General features: G+C 43.8%; 1 protein-coding gene across 1 annotated transcript; it reads left to right on the top strand.

The window, feature by feature from the left end:
• The first annotated feature begins 5,087 nt into the window (after positions 1–5,087).
• On the top strand, positions 5,088–9,539 carry LOC139838140 (uncharacterized). Its single transcript, XM_071827501.1, has 3 exons — positions 5,088–6,234; positions 7,522–8,882; positions 8,964–9,539. Exons 1-3 carry the CDS (start codon positions 5,088–5,090, stop codon positions 9,537–9,539), a joined length of 3,084 nt encoding a protein of 1,027 aa, XP_071683602.1.
• The last annotated feature ends 6,551 nt before the right edge of the window (positions 9,540–16,090 follow it).

The following is a 16,090-nucleotide window of genomic DNA, read 5'->3' as shown; positions in this document are numbered from 1 at the left end:
TGTTTGCTTCTAAGATAGAAAGAATAGGCAAACTGACTCAACAATAAAGTAGAAGAAAGGCCCTTCGCAGAGGGAAGCATTGATTACTATTTTTGTGCTAGAGCTTTTCATTTTGAAAACAAGAAACAATTTTGTCAACGGTAGTAATAAATCATATGAGTTATGTATAAGATATCTTATAAGTTGCAAGCCTCATGCATAGTATACCAATAGTGCCCACACCTTGTCCTAATTAGCTTGGATTAACACGGATTATCATTGCATAGCATATGTTTCAACCAAGTGTCACAAAGGGGTACCTCTATGCTGCCTGTACAAAGGTCTAAGGAGAAATCTCGCATTGGATTTCTCGCTTTTGATTATTCTCAACTTAGACATCCATACCGGGACAACATAGACAACAGATAATGGACTCCTCTTTAATGCATAAGCATTCAACAACAGTTAATATTCTCATAAGAGATTGAGGATTAATTGTCCACACTGAAACTTCCACCATGAATCATGGCTTTAGTTAGCGGCCCAATGTTCTTCTCTAACAATATGCATACTCAAACCATTTGATCATGAAAATCGCCCTTACTTCAGACAAGACGAACATGCATAGCAACTCACATGATTTTCAACAAAGGTAAAAGAGTTGATGGCGTCCCCAGAAACATGGTTACCGCTCAACAAGCAACTTATTAAGAAATAAGACACATAAGTACATATTCTTCACCACGATAGTTTTTAAGGCTATTTGTCCCATGAGCTATATATTGCAAAGGCAAAGAATAGAAGTTTTAAAGGTAGCACTCAAGTAATTTACTTTGGAATGGCGGAGAAATACCATGTGGTAGGTAGGTATGGTGGACACAAATGGCATAGTTATTGGCTCAAGGATTTGGATGCACGAGAAGAATTCCTCTCAATACAAGGCTAGGCTAGCAAGGTTGTTTGAAGCAAATTCAAGTATAAAAGGTGCAGCAAAGCTCACATATGAACATATTGTAACTATTATAAGACTTTACATTGTCTCCTTGTTGTTCAAACACCTCAACCAGAAAATATCTAGACTCTAGAGATCAATCATGCAAACCAAATTTTAACAAGCTCTATGTAGTTATTCATTAATGAGTACAAGGTACATGATGCAAGAGCTTAAACAAGATCTATATGAGCACAACAATTGCCAAGTATCACATTATTCAAGACATTAAACCATTTACCACATGCAGCATTTTCCGTTTCCAACCATATAACAATGAATGAAATAGTCCAACTTTCGCAATGAACATTAAAGATGAAGCTAAGAACATATGTGTTCATACGAAACAGAGGAGCGTGTCTCTCTCCCAAACAAAGAATGCTAGGATCCGAATTTATTCAAACAAAACAAAAATAAAAACAAACAGACGCTCCAAGTAAAGCACATAAGATGTGATGGAATAAAAATATAGTTTCACTAGAGGAACCTGATAAGTTGTCGATGAAGAAGGGATGCCTTGGGCATCCCCAAGCTTAGACGCTTGAGTCCTCTTAAAATATGCAGGGATGAACCACGGGGGCATTCCCAAGCTTTGACTTTTTACTCTTCTTGATCATTTTGTATCATCCTCCTCTCTTGACCCATCAAAACTTCCTCCACACCAAACTCAAAACAAACTCATTAGAGGGTCAGTGCATAATTCATATATTCAGAGGTGACATAATCATTCTTAACACTTCTGGACATTGCACAAAGCTACTGAAAGTTAATGGAACAAAGAAATCCATCAAACATAGCAAGACAGGCAATGCGAAATAAAAGGCAGAATCTGTCAAAACAGAACAGTCCGTAAATACGAATTTTAAAGTGGCACCAGACTTGCTCAGATGAAAATGCCCGAATTGAATGAAAGTTGCATACATATCTGAGGATCACGCACGTAAATTGGCAGATTTATTTGATTTTTCTACAGGGACTACTGCTCAAATTCGTGACAGCAAGAAATCTGTTCCTGCGCAGTAATCCAAATCTAGTATTGGCTTTACTATCAAAGACTTTACTTGGCACAACAATGCAATAAAATAAAAATAAGGAGAGGTTGCTACAGTAGTAACAACTTCCAAGACTCAAATATAAAACAAAAGTACTGTAGTAAAATAATGGGTTGTCTCCCATAAGCGCTTTTCTTTAACGCCTTTCAGCTAGGCGCAGAAAGTGTGTATCAAGTATTATCGAGAGATGAAGCATACATAGGTGTTGGGAGTTTTCTCAACTATGCATTTTATCTTATCTATGTGAGTTTCAGAGGCTCCCTTTTCATTGTTCTTAGGTTTGCTATCCTCGTCAAACAAATTTTCAGGGACAAGCCAACCATAGTTATTCTCTAGAGCGTCATTCATTCCCAGGAGCTTACAAGGTATTGATGTCTTAATCTCCCCACCATCATTAATATTATTAGTGTACCTTACTCTCTCCATGTCCATCTTTTCAAGGATACTAACAAAATTGGTATAAGAGCCAAGCATCTTATATTTAATAAAGACCTTTCTAGCCTCTCTTGCAACTCCACCAAATTTTTTAAGAAGGGTTTCTAAAACAAAATCTTTCTTTTCCCCTTCCTTCATATCACCGAGTGTGAGAAACATGTGTTGGATTATAGGATTAAGATTAACAAATTTAGTTTCCAGCATGTGTACTAAAGAAGCAACAGCAATTTCATAAGTAGGAGCAAGTTCTACCAAGTGTCTATCTTCAAAATCTTCAGTGGTACTAACATGAGTGAAAAAATCTTCTATATTATCTCTCCCAATTATAGACCCTCGTCCTACCGGTATGTCTTTCAGAGTGAACTTAGGAGGAAACATGATGAAATGAACTAAAGGTAAATAAAGTAAATGCAAGTAACTAATTTTTGTGTGTTTTTGATATAGAGAACAAGACAGTAAATAAAGTAAAACTAGCAACTAAATTTTTTTGTGTTTTGATATAATGCATCAAACAAAGCAGTAAATAAAGTAAAGTAAAGCAAGACAAAAACAAATTAAAGAGATTGGATGTGGGAGACTCCCCTTGCAGCGTGTCTTGATCTCCCCGGCAACGGCGCCAGAAATTTGCTTGATGCGTGTAGTTGACACGTCCGTTGGGAACCCCAAGAGGAAGGTGTGATGCGCACAGTAGCAAGTTTCCCTCAGTAAGAAACCAAGGTTTAATCGAACCAGTAGGAGTCAAGAAGCACGTTGAAGGTTGATGATGGTGGAATGTAGTGCGGCGCAACACCAGGGATTCCGGCGCCAACGTGGAACCTGCACAACACAATCACAGAACTTTGCCCCAACGTAACAGCGAGGTTGTTAATCTCACCGGCTTGCTGTAAACAAAGGATTAGATGTATAGTGTGGTTGATGATGGTTGTTTGCAAAGAACAGTAAAGAACAATTGCAGTAGATTGTATTTCAGATGTAAAGAATAGGACCGGGGTCCACAGTTCACTAGTGGTGTCTCTCCCATAAGATAGCAGATGTTGGGTGAACAAATTACAGTTGGGCAATTAACAAATAAAGAAGGCATAACAATGCACATACATATATCATGATGAGTACTATGAGATTTAATCAGGGCATTACGACAAAGTACATAGACCGCTATCCAGCATGCATCTATGCCTAAAAAGTCCACCTTCAGGTTATCATCCGAACCCCCTCCAGTATTAAGTTGTAAACAACAGACAATTGCATTAAGTATGGTGCGTAATGTAATCAACACAAATATCCTTAGACAAAGCATCGATGTTTTATCCCTAGTGGCAACAGCACATCCACAACCTTAGAACTTTCTATCACTGTCCCAGATTTAATGGAGGCATGAACCCACTATCGAGCATAAATACTCCCTCTTGAAGTTACAAGTATCAACTTGGCCAGAGCCTCTACTAGCAACGGAGAGCATGCAAGAACATAAATAACATATATGATAGATTGATAATCAACTTGACATAGTATTCAATATTCATCGGATCCCAACAAACACAACATGTAGGATTACAAATAGATGATCTTGATCATGATAGGCAGCTCACAAGATCTAACATGATAGCACAATGAGGAGAAGTAGCTACTGCTATGGACCCATAGTCCAGGAGTGGACTACTCACACATCGATCCGGAGGCGATCATGGCGATGAAGAGACCTCCGGAAGATGATTCCCCTCTCCGGCAGGGTGCCGGAGGCGATCTCCTAAATCCCCCGAGATGGGATTGGCGGCGGCGGCGTCTCTGGAAGGTTTTCCGTATCGTGGCTCTCGGTACTGAAGGTTTCGCGACGGAAGCTTTAAGTAGGCGGAAGGGCAGGTCAGGGGGCCACACGAGGGCCCCACACAACAGGCCGGCGCGGCCAAGGGCCAGGCCGCGCCGCCCTAGTGTGGCATCGCTTCGTGGCCCCACTTCGTAAGTCCTCCGGTCTTCTGGAAGCTTCGTGGAAAAATATGCCCATGGGCGTTGATTTCGTCCAATTCCGAGAATATTTCCTTTGTAGGATTTCTGAAACCAAAAACAGCAGAAAATAGCAACTGGCTCTTCGGCATCTCGTCAATAGGTTAGTGCCGGAAAATGCATGAATATGACATATAATGTGTATAAAACATGTGAGTATCATCATAAAAGTAGCATGGAACATAAGAAATTATAGATACGTTTGGGACGTATCATTTGGTGAAAGTCAATATTCCAATTACTAAGAAGCGCAAACTTGGACCAAAGACAGTGGATTGTATCTTTCTAGGATAAGCTCCGCGGAGTGTAGGATATAGATTTTTAGTAGTTCAATCTGAGGTACCTGATATGCATGTTGATACTATTATGTGTTAACAATGTAATGTCAGTGAGCTGTACGATTTGTACACAGCCCGGACTGTATTGTATTCCGTACGGACTGTACCCGTACGTGTATATATATGAGATCCTGAGGGGTAGCAGCACTACCCCGAAACCCTAAAACTTATCTTGGTATCAGAGCCGCCGCACGAGCCCTCCCGCTCCGTCGCGCCGCCGCTCTCGACGCGAGTCCTTCCGCGTCGCCTCTCCGTCGTCGCGTTCCCTCACGCGAGTCTCTCCGCGTAGCCATGGGATCGACCGGAGCTTTACAGCTTTCGAGCTCAATCAGCGCCCTCCCCGTCGCTCCGCCCGCGTCGATCTCGGCGCCTGCCGTGCGCCTGGATGCGACAAACTTCACTCTGTGGAAGGGCCTGACTCTCCCCAATCTGTCCGGTGCTGGCCTTCACGGCTACCTCGATGGCACCGAGGAGGCTCCCGCCAAGACGATCAAGCAAGGCACGGGCGACGATGCGGTGGACGTCACCAATCCCGCTTACACCCGATGGTGGACGACCGATCAGCGGGTGCTCGGGCTTCTCCTCGGTTCCATGGAGCCGGAGATCGCGTGTCAGCTCATAGGCTGCACAACCGCCGCCGCCGTGTGGAGTGCCGTCCACACCATGTACGGCGCGCAAAGCCGCGCTAACATCCGCCATCTGCGTCGGCAACTCACGACGCTGCGTAAGGACGACCTCACCGCCTGCCAGTACATGCACAAGATGAAGGCCATCACCGACACCTTGGCAATCGCCGGCGCGCCCGTCCCCAATGATGATCTGGTCGACTACATCATCACCGGTCTCGGCAAAACCTTCAACGCCATCGCCGGTCATCTTACCATGGGGAACCGCTCCGTCCCCTACGCCGAGTTCTACTCCGGCATCCTCTCGTTCGACTCCATGCAGACTCAGCAGACGCAGGACGACGAGTGGACCTCTGCGGCTAATGCCGCCTCCCGGGCCGGCTCCTACTCCAACAACAGCCGGCCGCGTGCTCCAGACTACTCCCCCGTTCATTCCGGCGGGGGGCACCCCTCTGGGAACTCCTACCAGCAGGGCCAAGGCCGTACCGACCAGCAGCAGTCTGGTGGCTATGGCAACGGTGGCAATCAGCAGCAGTCCGCCCGCCGTGGCAAGAAGCAGCATCCGCAGTGCCAACTATGCGGATACTGGGGGCATGATGCGTTTGATTGCAAGAATAGCTTCAACCAGGATTTTATCCGCAACAACAACAGTCGGCGTTCTGGCAACGCCGCCTCCACGACCTCCAACAACAGTCTCCCGCCATGGCTAATGGACTCCGGGGCAACGGATCACATCACCAATGATCTCGAGTGCCTCCACGTGCACGAGCGCTACACCGGGAAGGACAATGTTCAAGTGGCTAACGGTAAAGGTTTGTCTATTTCACATATTGGTCATTCTACTTTAGCCGGTTCTTCTATTCACTTGAAAAACATCCTTCACGTACCTAAAATTAGCCAGCACCTTCTTTCCGTGTACCATCTTGTTGCTGATAATCTTGTGTTTGTGGAATTTCATCGTGATTTTTTCTTTGTTAAGGACAAGGCCACGAGGAGAATCCTTCTTCACGGTAGAAGTAAGGGGGGCCTATATCCAGTACCAGTCAATCGAGCGTCAACTTCTTTTTCATCTCGCCATGCTAGCTCCAGTGTCAAGGTCTCGCCGTCCCAGTGGCATCAGCGTCTTGGTCATCCGTCCAATAATATAGTTCAGACAATTGTTAAAAATTATAGTTTGCCTGTGTTAGATTCAGACAAATCTTCTTCTATTTGTGATGCATGTCAGTGTGGCAAGAGCCACCAGTTATCATATACTGCTTCTGAATGTGTTTCTACTATGCCTCTTGAATTAATTCATTCGGATGTTTGGGGACCGGCCATTGCTTCTTCTGGTGGCTATACATACTATGTTAGTTTTGTTGATGACTATTCTCGCTTCTGTTGGATATATCTCCTGAAACATAAGTCTGATGTCGAGCAAGTTTTCTATGCTTTTCAGGCCCATGTTGAACGTCTCCTTAATGGCAAAATCAAAGCTGTCCAGTCTGACTGGGGTGGTGAGTATCACCGCCTTCATCGCTATTTTCAGCGTGTTGGCATCTCTCATAGGGTGTCTTGTCCTCATACCTCTCAACAGAACGGTGTTGCTGAACGCAAACATCGTCATCTTGTTGAAACTGGTCTCGCTCTCCTTGCTCACTCCTCCCTACCTCTACGGTTCTGGGATGAAGCTTTCTTGACTGCATGTTACTTAATCAATCGCATGCCTACACCTGTCTTGAACAAGGAGACGCCTATGTTCCGGCTTCTTCACATCCAGCCTAACTATGATTTCCTTCGTATTTTTGGCTGTGCTTGCTGGCCTAGCCTCCGCAAATATAATGCACATAAGCTTGCGTTTCGGTCCAAACTTTGTGTGTTTTTAGGCTACAGTGCTATGCATAAGGGGTATAAGTGTTTAGATCGGTCTACCGGTCGCATCTACATCTCTCGCGATGTCGTCTTTGATGAATCTGTTTTTCCCTATGCCACTCCCGGTGCTAAGATAGATCTTCCATCTTTGTATGAGGCTATTACCTATCCGACATCTGAACCGGCTACTAGTGACCATATGCGAAAATATGACTTGTCTTACCTTACTACTGACATTCCTGTTGTAGCCTCTGCTGATGCTGTGCAGGTTCCGTCCGACCTCGCTGCTTCCGATGCTGGCATTGCACCCGTGATCGCCGTCCCCAGCACGTCCACGATCGACGTGCATGGCATGGGCACGCCGTCCCATGCACCCGGCACCGCTCCGTCACCTCCTGCGTGGCAGCAATCAGCGCCTCAGGACCGATTCTCGCCCGACTCACCCGCGCCTGTCGTCTCACCTGGCGCGCCGGGTGCCTCTGGTGCTTCGCCTGTGCTTGCTGCTTCACCTGGTGTGCCTGGTGCCTCGCCTGGTGACGCGCCCGCGTCGGCTGCCTCGTTGCCTGGTGCGCCTCCTGGCGATTCATCTGGTGCGACTTCGTCTAGCCTGTTTCATGCACCGGCTCATCCTATGGTTACCCGTCACCGTGATCATACTCGGCGCGAGAAGGCTTACACCGACGGCACAGTCCGCTATGATGTGCGTCGTCGTGCTCTATTTGCTGCTCCTACCTCGCACCGTGATGCCCTCCGTGAACCTGCTTGGAGATCTGCTATGGCTGATGAGTTCTCTGCCCTTTGTCAGACCCGCACTTGGGTTCTCGTGCCTCGACCTCCTGGTGTCAACATTGTTGGGAGCAAATGGGTGTTTAAAACAAAGCACAAGCCTGATGGTTCAATTGAGAAGCACAAGGCTCGTCTGGTTGCTCATGGCTTTACTCAACAGCATGGTTTGGATTATGGCGAAACTTTTAGCCCTGTCGTCAAGCCTGCCACGGTTCGCTTGGTTCTTTCATTGGCTGTTTCTCGCGGCTGGGTTCTTCGCCAGGTTGATGTGAGTAATGCTTTTCTTCACGGGTATCTGCAAGAGGATGTGTACATGCAGCAGCCGCCAGGTTTTGAGGATGCGCGTTTTCCGTCTCATGTCTATAAGCTTCAACGTGCACTTTACGGTCTGAAGCAGTCACCCCGTGCTTGGTATGCCCGCTTAAGTTCTCGTTTGCATCAGCTGGGGTTTATCTCGTCCAAGGCCGACACGTCCCTGTTTGTGTTCTCTCAGGGTTCTGTTCATCTTTACATGCTTGCCTATGTTGATGACATTGTCATTGCTAGCTCCAGTTCTGCAGCTGTTGATAAGCTCGTTCAAGCTCTCTCTGACACGTTTCCCATCAAGGATCTTGGTCCTCTGGCGTATTTCCTTGGTCTTGAAGCGTCTCGCAATTCTGGGGGCATGACGTTGACTCAACGCAAGTATGCGCTTGATCTTTTACATAAAGTTGGCATGGAGAATTGCAAGTCTACTTCTACGCCTCTTGTGACGACAGAGCATCTTTCTCGCGACACTGGTACAATTCTAGGTACTGAAGATTCTTTCCGGTACCGTAGCATTGTTGGAGGTCTCCAGTATTTGACTCTCACTCGCCCGGATATTTCTTTTGCTGTCAACAAAGTGTGTTAGTTTCTGTCTCAGCCTACTGAGGTACATTGGGAAGCTGTGAAGCGTATTCTGAGATATGTCAAAGGAACTTTGGACACAGGGCTGAAGTTTCGCAAATCTTCAGCTATGGGCATTAGTATATTTACAGATGCGGACTGGGCAGGTGATGTTGATGACCGTCGCTCCACTGGTGGGTATGCCATTTTTGTTGGACCTAACCTTGTGTCGTGGAGCTCTAAGAAACAGCCTACTGTCTCAAGGTCCAGTACAGAGGCAGAGTATAAGGCTCTTGCAAATGGTGCTGCTGAAGCTATGTGGGTAGAATCGATACTCCAAGAACTTGGTGTTCCTCGGCAGCGTACACCTATATTATGGTGTGACAATTTAGGGGCTACTTATCTTGCAGCGAATCCAGTTTTCCATGCTAGGACAAAGCACATTGAAATTGATTTTCATTTTGTGCGCGAGCGGGTTGCTGATGGCGCTTTGAAGATAAGGTTTATTTCTTCTGAGGATCAGTTGGCTGATGTATTCACAAAACCAGCCACTAGACAAATGTTACATCGTTTTAGTACCAATCTAAATCTTGTATCCACTAGTTTAGATTGAGGGGGTGTGTTAACAATGTAATGTCCGTGAGCTGTACGATTTGTACACAGCCCGGACTGTATTGTATTCCGTACGGACTGTACCCGTACGTGTATATATATGAGATCCTGAGGGGTAGCAGCACTACCCCGAAACCCTAAAACTTATCTTTATGGAATCTCGTGATGCAACATTTTTTGAGAATATGTTTCCTATGAAAGATATGCATAGCATTGCTAGAATTTCTACTGAGATAATTCCTGAGTCTAGTACATCTAATGAGTACTTTGAACAATCACATGATAATGTTACTGAGAAGGATGACAATGAAGCTCCAAAACGGAGCAAGAGACGAAGGATTGAAAAATCCTTTGGTGATGATTTCATTATGTACCTTGTGGATGATACTCCCACGTCTATTGCAGAGGCATATGCATCTCCAGATGCAAATGACTGGAAAGAAGCTGTCCATAATGAGATAGACTCGATTCTTTCTAATGGAACTTGGGAGTTGTCAGAACGACCCCATGGATGCAAGCCTGTAGGCTGCAGATGGGTGTTCAAGAAGAAGCTAAGACCTGATGGTACTATTGAAAAGTATAAGGCACGGCTTGTAGAGAAAGGCTACACACAGAGAGAAGACGAAAATTACTTCGACACCTATTCACATGTCGCTAGACTTACCACCATTCGAGTATTACTATCCATGGCTGCCTCCTATGGTCTTATCGTTCACCAAATGGACGTAAAGACAGCGTTCCTTAATGGAGAGTTGGAAGAGGAAATCTATATGGCCTGATGGGTTTGTAGTAAAAGGTGAAGAAAGAAAGGTGTGCAAGTTGCTGAAATCTTTATATGGCCTGAAACAAGTACCTAAGCAATGGCATGAGAAGTTTGACAGAACTTTAACTTCTGTAGGCTTTGTTGTCAATGAGGCTGACAAGTGCGTTTACTATCGCCATGGTGGGGGCGAAGGTGTTATACTATGTTTGTATGTGGATGATATTCTGATCTTTGGTACAAACATGAAAGTAATACACGAGGTCAAGTCTTTCTTGTCAAAGAGCTTTGATATGAAAGATCTGGGAGAAGCTGATGTGATTCTGAACATCAAGCTGATTAAGAATGAGAGTGGGATTACTCTAACGCAATCCCATTATGTTGAGAAGATCTTGAGCCGGTTCGGCTATATTGATAGCAAGCCTTCTTCAACACCTTATGATCCCAGTGTGACACTACGCAAGAACCGGAGGATTGCCATAAATCAATTGAGATATTCTCAGATCGTTGGCTCACTCATGTACTTAGCGAGCGCGACTAGACCCGACATCTCTTTTGCTGTTAGCAAGTTGAGTAGGTTCATGTCAAACCCGGGTACTGATCATTGGCATGCACTTGATAGGGTCATGCGCTATCTATGTGGTACAATGAGTTATGGGATTCACTATTCAGGGCACCCAGCTGTGCTTGAAGGATATAGTGATTCGAATTGGATCTCAGATGTAGCTGATATGTACGCCACAAGTGGGTATGTATTTACCTTTGGAGGTGGCGCAGTGTCATGGAGATCTTGCAAGCAAACCATATTGACGAGGTCAACTATGGAAGCAGAACTTACTGCTTTAGACACAACCACTGTTGAATCAGAATGGTTGCGTGAGCACTTGATGGACTTGCCTGTGGTTGAAAAACCTGTTCCGGCAATCCTTTTGAATTGTGACAATCAAACTGTAATTGTCAAAGTGAACAATTCTAAGGATAACACGAAGTCATCAAGACATGTCAAGAGACGTTTGAAGTCTGTCAGGAAATTGCGAAACTCCAGAGTAATAACTGTTACATATATTCAAACAGACAAAAACCTGGCAGATCCCTTTACAAAGGGACTATCAGGTAATGTGATAGAAAGTGCATCGAGGGAGATGGGTTTGAGACCCGTTGATGTTACGCCATAGTGGTAACCCTCTCTATGTGAAGATGCACAACTCTCAATTGCTGTAAGGCAGGTTGGCAACAAGCCTTAATGTGTTTATGTTGGCTATTTTAGCAAAGATGCTGTCCTACAGAGCATTCTTGAAATAACACACCTATATGAGTTCGATTGTTAAACGTCGCAATCTATGAGATTTGGGTGATCTCTAGTAAACTCATGAAGAGACCACGAAGTATGACGCATATGCTTCACCCGCGGGGTAGGCTACTGGCAGCCATGTACTGGTCATGACTTTGAGTGAAACCCTGTTCACGCAAAACTTGCAATTCAAGGCTTAGTCCATTGTTCAAGTGTGAGTTCTAGGCGGAAGTTCAACTTAACAGTCTCCGCTGAAACACTGGTATATAAACAAGCAGCGAGTATTGGTAAATCTCTAAATGGGGATTTGAGATCTGGTGGGGGATTGTTGAAATATTGGGCCCACTTTTAGTGGCCCAAATTAGATTTCAGTTTTTCCTATAAATCTCAAAGCCCACATAGTGGCAGCCTTGTGAGTTTGAGCCCAAGTTGGTGGCAGCTCACTAGAGAGTGGCAAGAGGTGGCAAGTTTAGTCCCACATGGAAAGTTAGGAGGAAGTTAGACCACCTTATAAGGTGGGTTGTTCCACCACTAGTAAGTGAGTGAGAATAGGAGTGCTACACGCGCGCTCCTCCTCCTCCTCGCTCGCTCGTCTCGACTCGACACGACACGACGCGCGCGCCGCGCTCGTGGTGAGTGGATTGAGCCTCGAGCCGAGACTTTCCTTACTTTTTGCAGCTCAGGAAAACGAACAGAGTCCTAGACGGACGCGTCGCAGTTAGTCGGTTCGGGTCGCTCCCGGATCGTGGGCTATCTGTAACCGACTCGAAACGTTCGTGCAACGTGGGCGTGGCCCACGTTGTCTAGGGTTTCCCGAGCCTATATAATCTCCTCCCCGGCTACCGCAGAAATACATCTAATACACGAGTTAGGGTTTCCACCTCTCTCTGCCGCCATCGTAACCTACTCCATCCCGCGCGCCGACGTGCATCGGCGAACGGGAGAGCAGGTCTCCGGAACCACTCGTCCTTGCGATCCTGTACGGGAGAGGGCGAATTAGGTTTTTGGGAAGCGCTCTGCGCGACTGCTCAAGCTCTTCATCACGGGTCGCCTTCCGTCCAAATCGGGCGGTGCTGCCTACCGTCGTCTTCAACGCCGTCTACTTCGACCCGTCGTCAACAACGTTGTCATCAACAACGTTACTGCTGCGACATCATCTGCTACACCTCTACCGCCACCTCCACCAGATCGGTACGTGCGACATATCTCGATCTGTTTAGCGATGGATGCTTTGCCGTTTGCGCTGCTGCTACTCATGTTGATTAATGCATCTAGTATGTTCGAGTTTCACATGTTAGTAGTTGCTGCCATCATGTTTTATATTCTGGAATTAATCATGGAAATTGTGCCTAATTATCCAACATAGTTACCCTTATAAGAATGGGTTTTGTGTGAGTGCAGTGGTGAATAAAATCCAATTATGTGTGTCCAAGGTAGTTCAATGTTTTAATTTATTTCATAAATTTATAGAAGTCAAGTATGCACTTTTTAGATAGTAGATGTGCATGAATAAATGCAATGTTACGTGTGATGCATATGGGTTTATTGCAGGAAACACATGTATCATCAATACAAAATGCTGGATCAAACAAATGTTCCAGGAAACACATGTTTCATCAAACTATTCTTGCAAATAGATCAATTTAATCCAGATAGCAAAAATATCACAACAAATAGATGCATTTAATCCAAACATCGCAAAAATCATAGTAATTATTGTTCCTCATATTCAGATAACAAAAAATCCACAAGCATCTAACGTTTTTGGTTTACAATTTAAATGCCTTTAAAATGATAGTTTCATAAGCCTTGTTCACGGGCCATCTAAAATACATTGACTAGTGTAACTTGTGCATTTAAACTCACAACATTTTCCCCTGCCATTCACGTTGTTACCAAATCAGGTTTGAACACATGATTCTCCATGTCAAGAAGAGGATTGAATGCTTTGAATTTTCTTGCAAATGTTAATCATATTCTTGTCTCAAATCAGTTAAGTGTTTGTCTGCATCATCCTCCTATTGAAAATCATTCACAGGTTGATTGTAATTAAGTACCTCTCTGTCAATGTTTTTTTGACCAAGTCATGATCTCCATCTTCCACATCGTAGTCACTATCAATAAAACTTGAAACAGAGTCACTATCGGTGATTGCACCTTTTATTACTATAATTATCATTTTTATGCATGTTCTTCTTCTTATCCTTTAGTTCCTTATGCTACTGAACTGCAAGATGAACCTGAAGATGATGCCACCAATGCTAACAAGTTACGTTCACCTGCTTCAACATTCCTTTCCATCTTCTCTACTAGATCAGGCATCAATGTTGCTAGGAAATTGTTGTAATCAATTAAAAGAGCATGATTTTTGTCAAACATTATGGCTTTAATCATGTCCACAATGTCACTGTCAGTCTAACTACACTACAATCCATCTACTAGATCCTTCTCTGGCTTATGCCAGTACACATGCAACAGTCTGTCTATCTCATATCTAAGATGCTTCAGAAAATCTTCAATTCATGAAATTTAAAATGTAACATAGCTGCAATTTAAAATGTAACAATCCATCTATCTCATATCTAATATTCAGAGCACTTCTATAAAATGGATAAAACTGATTTCAAACCGAATGTTAACTAAAGCACGATAGTGTATCCGCTACTACAATAATATTTTGGGTGATCTAAACACGTCAATTCAGTCAAATTCGAACGTGTTAACACCAAAATTCAATCACATTCAGAGAAGCGTGATAGTGTTAAATTTTTTTATGATCAAAGGCTACTAAAAATGTAACCTAGTTCATCTAACAAGTCAAAAATCAAAACTTTGCATAATTTCATGCCAATCCTAAGAACATCTCTACCACCTATTCGAGTGGAAAAAAACTTCCAAAATCTTGCGGTTAATTTGATTCAACCTATCACTAAACCTTGCTAGATGCCCATACTTAGCAATTTCACTCGCTATTCAACTTGAGCATGGCCGATCATCCACGACGAACAACCTTATCTAACCGCCACGGTGCGAGCGGAAATAAGAGCAAGAGCGAAGAGAACAATGACGTAACGTCACTCGACGCCTCCTCAAACCACCGAAGGTAACGCGGGTCCAGTGACATCTACACGGAATCGACGCCACAGACGGCGAGCACATCAAGGATGGCGAGGTTGCAACGTTCGAGGAAGGAAAGACAGAGAAATGTGGCAAGATTGTAGGAAAAAAGACGAGGTGACGAAGAAATATGGAGGAAAACATGTATCAATTCGTAAAACTCACAGGCATATGTGCCCGCGCTGCGCTCTCTTTCACGATTTTAGTAAAGCTAGGGACGTGTTTGCAATATGTTTGATTCGACTAGGTGCTAACACAGCAGCCACCTATCCAATTCGAACTAGGTGGGACTGAAAATGCAAAAAAAAACAATTAGGACTAAAATGCATCTAACCGATACCTTTTAAAACATGAGTTTAATTTAGCCTACTCCATATTATAGTATTACTATCTCCGTCCATAAAAGAATGTTTCAGCTTTATTAAAACATGATTGCTAGCTCCCGGTTAGCCGAGAACTAACATAGCTCTCGATTGATTCGATCTAGTTCTGATTTTTTTTCTATGTATGTCTCGTTTCCCTGTGGCCCGTTACTTGTTGGGCCGGTTTAGTTTGTTGGACTTGCTTGTTACTTTTTACACTGGGCTGCTGGAGTTAACGGTCTGGCTTCTTTTTGTATAAGCTTTCTTATTTTGATTGGAACTTTTGGATATAGAGTTTGTGAAAATTTTAAGTAAAGAGTTTTCTGAAATTTTAGGGATTGTAGTTACACATAGATGTGTAACTGCACATAACGTTTGTGGAACGATAGAGAAAATTTTGGATATAGAGTTTGCGAATTTTTTGGATTTTTAATTACACATGGATGTGTAATTCCACATTTGTTTATGGAGTGATAGAGAAATTTCTAGATATAGAGTTTGTCGAACTTTTGGGCTTCTAATTACACATAGACGTGTAATTGCACATATGCGTGCAATTGCACATACATGTGTAATTGCACATGGATTTTCCTTACTTAACTTGTAAGTGGGCTTGTGCTATCTGTTTCTAAGCTTGTTATTGGACTTCTAGTTTAGGTACGAAAAAAAATCAAAGCACATAAAAGAAAAATAGAGGAGATTGTTGATGACGTCGATCGACTGAGAATCAACAAAATTCTCGATCAATCAGGTGTTAGTGATGTTCTTATTAAAATATGCATGTATCTAGACATATTTTATTGTGTAGATACGTACAAGTTTTGCTAAAAGTAAAATATTATTTTATAGACGGATGGAGTATGAATTAGACACGACCAGTCTCGTGCGTACGTGTCGTGTGGAGAAACGGAGGGTGCAACGGTGACGGGTTATATTTATCTCTTCGCCATAGTTTTTTATTTCTTTTCTTTCCAGACATGTTTGTGATGTTGTTCCATTATTTTCTTTGTTTCCACTCGTAC

Source organism: Lolium perenne, chromosome 3, assembly GCF_019359855.2.
Source record: "Lolium perenne isolate Kyuss_39 chromosome 3, Kyuss_2.0, whole genome shotgun sequence".
Taxonomy (NCBI): Eukaryota; Viridiplantae; Streptophyta; class Magnoliopsida; order Poales; family Poaceae; genus Lolium; species Lolium perenne.
Note: the sequence above shows the minus strand (reverse complement) of the source record. Positions and strands in the feature narration are given on the sequence as shown.